This window comes from Limulus polyphemus, unplaced genomic scaffold, assembly GCF_000517525.1.
Source record: "Limulus polyphemus unplaced genomic scaffold, Limulus_polyphemus-2.1.2 Scaffold5317, whole genome shotgun sequence".
NCBI lineage: Eukaryota > Metazoa > Arthropoda > Merostomata > Xiphosura > Limulidae > Limulus > Limulus polyphemus.
Window position 1 is genome coordinate 28928 of NW_013670927.1, and position 4576 is coordinate 33503.

A 4576-nucleotide genomic window follows, 5' to 3' on the forward strand; every position below is an offset into this window, starting at 1 on the left:
TTAGTAATTACTGTAGGGCATCATTTAGTAATTACTGTAGGGCAGCATTTCAACTAATCCAGCTAATTCCAGAAGGTTCTGGATTTGGTTTATGGAAGCACATACAAAGAATCTGTGGTTTTAAAATACATGAAGCAGAATAAACAATGCTTGAACAAACATTTTATTGAAACAGATACCAAAATGGTAACAACAAATTAAAAAAAAGAGAAATTAATCTAATAAAGCTAATTAAACTGAAATGGAGAGAAGAGATTAAATAGAATGAAACTGAAAACAACAAAAAGGAAAAAATTAAAAAGATGTTTGTCAATTGTGAAGATACAAAGCAAAGTAATACCTCCTAGATCAGACTTTACTTTCATAGTCCTCAACATAAAATATCAGAAAACCACTTCCTTTAACTTTATTATCTACAGAGAAATTTCCAAAAATAAGTCGTTTCAACACTCTCCTGAAATACCTACAAAATTAGTCTTCTATTAAGAAAAGTGTTGACCACAATATAAAACTGACTCAAGACACTTTGCATTGGTTTCCACAATAGAGATATTGCCCTCAAAAGGGAAAGTTTCACAAGGTCATGACGGATTCCTTTTGTAAGATCATGTTTAAGAACTAAAAAGGTAAATATGGTTACCTATAATCATAAGTATCAGACTCGGGACACGTGTGATTAACCATATTCATAAGTACCAGACTCGGGACACGTGTGACTAACCATATTCACAAGTATCAGACTCGGGACACATAAACAAAATGTAACTCTCTAAAACCCTTGTGTCATGTGCAGTAAAGGATGCCCGGGCAGACAGGGTTAAAAGCTGGTGAAATCCCATTAGCAAATGCTATTTTCAGCTCGGTGTTTTGAAAGACAGACAACATCTAGCTAGCTACAGTCATTCCAGTGTTTAAATAAAAAGTGTACTTTGTTTTGGGTGTAGGTTATGGCCATACAGTAGCCTGTGTAACTCTAAAAAAAACCACGAATTTGTGTACGTTTGCGTTTAATTGCTAGAGCATTATCTTGGATATTAAGCATCAGCTGAGACAATGAGCTACTAGCAAGCAGTTAACTGTATCTCCTGATGCTTAATATTCTATCTAGCCATACTGATTTCAAGCTTTAGCTGACATGTGCAACATTCTCCAAGTGCTTGAGACTGCATTTCATTATACAGTAGGTTGTCGGCAACAGAACAATCTCAGAGGGACCACAGAAACTGTATATGGAAAGGAGAGGCGCTACTTGGATTAACATTCTCGTCAGTCATGATCTAATGGTAGTTAGCTAGCTAGCTGTCTCCTATGTACATTCTAATGGAGCTCTCAGTGCTAGCTGGCCAGTTAAATAGTCCATGTTAGTTAGCTTTGGAGCTTAATCAGTTGTGTGTGTGCATGCGCACGTATCTAGGAACAAGACTTTGGCACACTGACGTTTCTCCGATTACCGCACATGATCTAGAACAGACTATTGTTTGCGTCACCGTCTTAGAAACAGAATTACATCATCAGTATGAAGTGGGCTCTAAGACACTAAGCCACAGAATTCATGACGAGTCAAATAATGGAATAGAGATGACAAATTGGCAAACATGGATATTCTCCAATATTTTCATTAAAAATTTCCACTTGTCCAATCAGACAAGTACAAAGATGACTTTACTCGTCACACTACGCATTTTACTTGTCCCGGACAATTGGACAAGCGTTAATATCAATCCCTGTCATCCCAACAAATTCTAGCAACAGATCAACCAAAATGAAGTTATAAATCTGAGGAAGATAAACACCCCACTGTAGAGAAAATAAGTGAACTAATATCCACCAAAACCTCCTCAAAGGAATGGTGGATTACAATGGTAGAAAGAATAACAAAGGGGCAGAGAGTGTAAGAAAAAGGTGGGAAAAATTAAGCCTAACTAGTATGCACCAAAACCCCCTCAGAGGAATGGTGGATTATCAGGGTAGAAAAATAACAAAGGGGCAGAGAGAGAGTGTAAGAAAAAGGTGGGAAGAATTAAGCCTAAGAAATTTTGACAGAAGACGTAGGATCTGACTCCCAAATCTGAAGAAAAGACTGCAGAGTTTGGGTGTCTATGAAATGAATGCAGTAAAGCTCGACGTTAAGCCCAGCCATACTAGGTAAAAAAGGAAAAAGAACGAGACATGCAGAAACCAAACTTGGGGTAAAAGTAATGGAAAATGGACTTGAATATTTGGAGAGGAAGTAAAAACATAAAAGTAAGAAGCAGGGAATGAATTACAAAGTGAAGGAAAGAAAGAAAGAAACATACCTGAGAAATCCTGTCCAAAAATTACAAAAAAGGCTTAGGTAGATTAAAGATGGCATAGGTATAAAAGTAGGCAAAGGTAGTTGATGGGAAAAAATCAGCAATATTACTTCTGTCACAAATTAGAAACAAAGGCAGAGATATTTCAGGTTCATAAGAAGGTTCAGGCCACATGAAAGACTCCATCACCTGCTGCACAACAGCCATCACTTCCCCAACAGACAAACCTAATGCCTAACTCTTCTACTAGTGGAGGGTTGTCGCAGGCTCATTTGCATGCAACAGTGCAGTAATATTATGTGGAAATGCATGATTTTAGGTGGGAGTTTCAAGGCTGGTGGGGAACAAAAATTGTGCGTATAGAGGGCAGCACTGAATCGAGAAAGCCATATGTGGGGGAAGATATATCAGAAGGTACAATAAAAAAACTGTCTGCTTTGTGTTATCAAATATTATCATGATCATATTTTTTTCTCCATAAAACAGAAATCAAGACAGTAGAAGTGAGGACAAAAGGGTTGCAACTTTAGCATAAAAGCAGAAGAGTACAGTGTTTGCATAAAAAAAATCAACAGTTTACTGGCATGCTAGCCAGATAATGTAAAAGAAACTAAATGTAATAAGGTAAGATAAACTTTAAGGTAATTTACTTAAGATTGAAAATAAAGAAGAAATAAAATGAAACTGTGCCAAAATTTAAAATGTAGAAACTCAAACACTAGAGAATGAGCTTGGAAATAAAGCAAGAATATACCACCTACTGGATGAGGTTTCTTCTTTTAACTCTAAACATAATGCAAAGAAATCAAAAACTCTCACAAAAGACATTATCTTCGATAGTTTAACCAAGAAAATTAAGGTAAATGCTTCAAAATATTGTCTCACCAACCATCTGTTACAATTACAGTGGTATTCTTCTATCTGAATACAAGTGCTGACCATCATGCAAACTATCCTAAGTAGTGGATAAAACAACATTGATTTAAGTAGCTTCTCAGAGCTGTGTTTCACAAGGTTATGATGAATTTATATTCCATTTTCATTTCAAATACAGGAATATAAATTCAAATTTTACAAGCTATTTATAGAAAAAATAAAAAGTTACTCTTTGCCCCTTAACAGCGTATTAACTTAAAGAATAAATTAGAATTATGAAGAGCACAGCTTACCACAAATGCCTTTTCACAAAGGTTGGTGGTCTGGTCCAATGCTGCCTGCAACTCCCGTGTCAATCGTTTGTTCTCCACCTCTAATTGCTTGTTCCTTTGCAACAGCAGTTGGAGTTCAGAATTTGCTGCTTGACCAGCAGATGAGTTATTGCCCTGAATGAGCTGAACTTGTAGTTCTTGAACCTTTTTGAAAAGCGATAAGATTTGATTTCACTGAAACAAAGACCTTAAAATCTGAAACTTCTGTTATGTCAAAAAGATTAAACTTTAAATACCTCTTCAAATCAAATATATATATTTCAAATTAAATGTGTGTACCCCAGAAGAAAATTTATGAACTATAAAGAACAACATTAAGTAAGTAAGGTGTTGTATTCAAGCTATAAAAAGATTTCCAAACTACAATACATAAATTTCTAACTTAATTTATGAAACTCTCATCAACAAAAATTGAAGTTAATGAAAGCCATTCTACCTCTCCCACTATTTGGAAATGTATAACAATTTTACCTCAAAATTACCAAAAAAAGAGAATACATCAAGGACAACTAAAATACTAGGGTTGCTGATCTAAAATTAATTTTCTTTTGCAAAGTTACAATTAAGATATAAATTTTAAGTTCAAATAGTATGCAATGGTAACTATGTCTTACTTTATGTTTTCAGATATTGTTATGATAATTTTTAAATTCATCAAAAAGAAATGAAGACTGCAAATACTTGAATTGGAAAATTACAAAATCCCATAAATAATATTAATCATAATAATTCAACTTATGAAGCTACATAAAACTTTAAACTGATGGGAGGCTTATGTTTATGTATGTATCTATGATATTTTTACTTGTGTGGTTTATATTTTAGGCTTTGTATGAGGCTACGTAAAACTTTAAACTGATGGGAGGCTTACGTTTATGTATCTATGATATTTTTACTTGTGTGGTTTATATTTTAGGCTTTGTATGAGGCTACGTAAAACTTTAAACTGATGGGAGGCTTACGTTTATGTATCTATGATATTTTTACTTGTGTGGTTTATATTTTAGGCTTTGTATGAGGCTACGTAAAACTTTAAACTGATAGGAGATTTACGTTTACGTATCTATGACATTT

The 4576-nt window shown here is 34.4% G+C and overlaps 1 protein-coding gene across 1 annotated transcript in view; it reads right to left on the reverse strand.

Moving 5' to 3' along the window:
- Positions 1-4576, reverse strand: part of LOC106472422 (chromosome-associated kinesin KIF4-like) — a 62772-nt gene that overhangs the window by 28509 nt on the left and 29687 nt on the right. Inside the window, 1 exon segment of the mRNA XM_022400995.1 lies at positions 3464-3646. Within this exon segment, the coding sequence (XP_022256703.1) occupies positions 3464-3646 (183 nt within the window).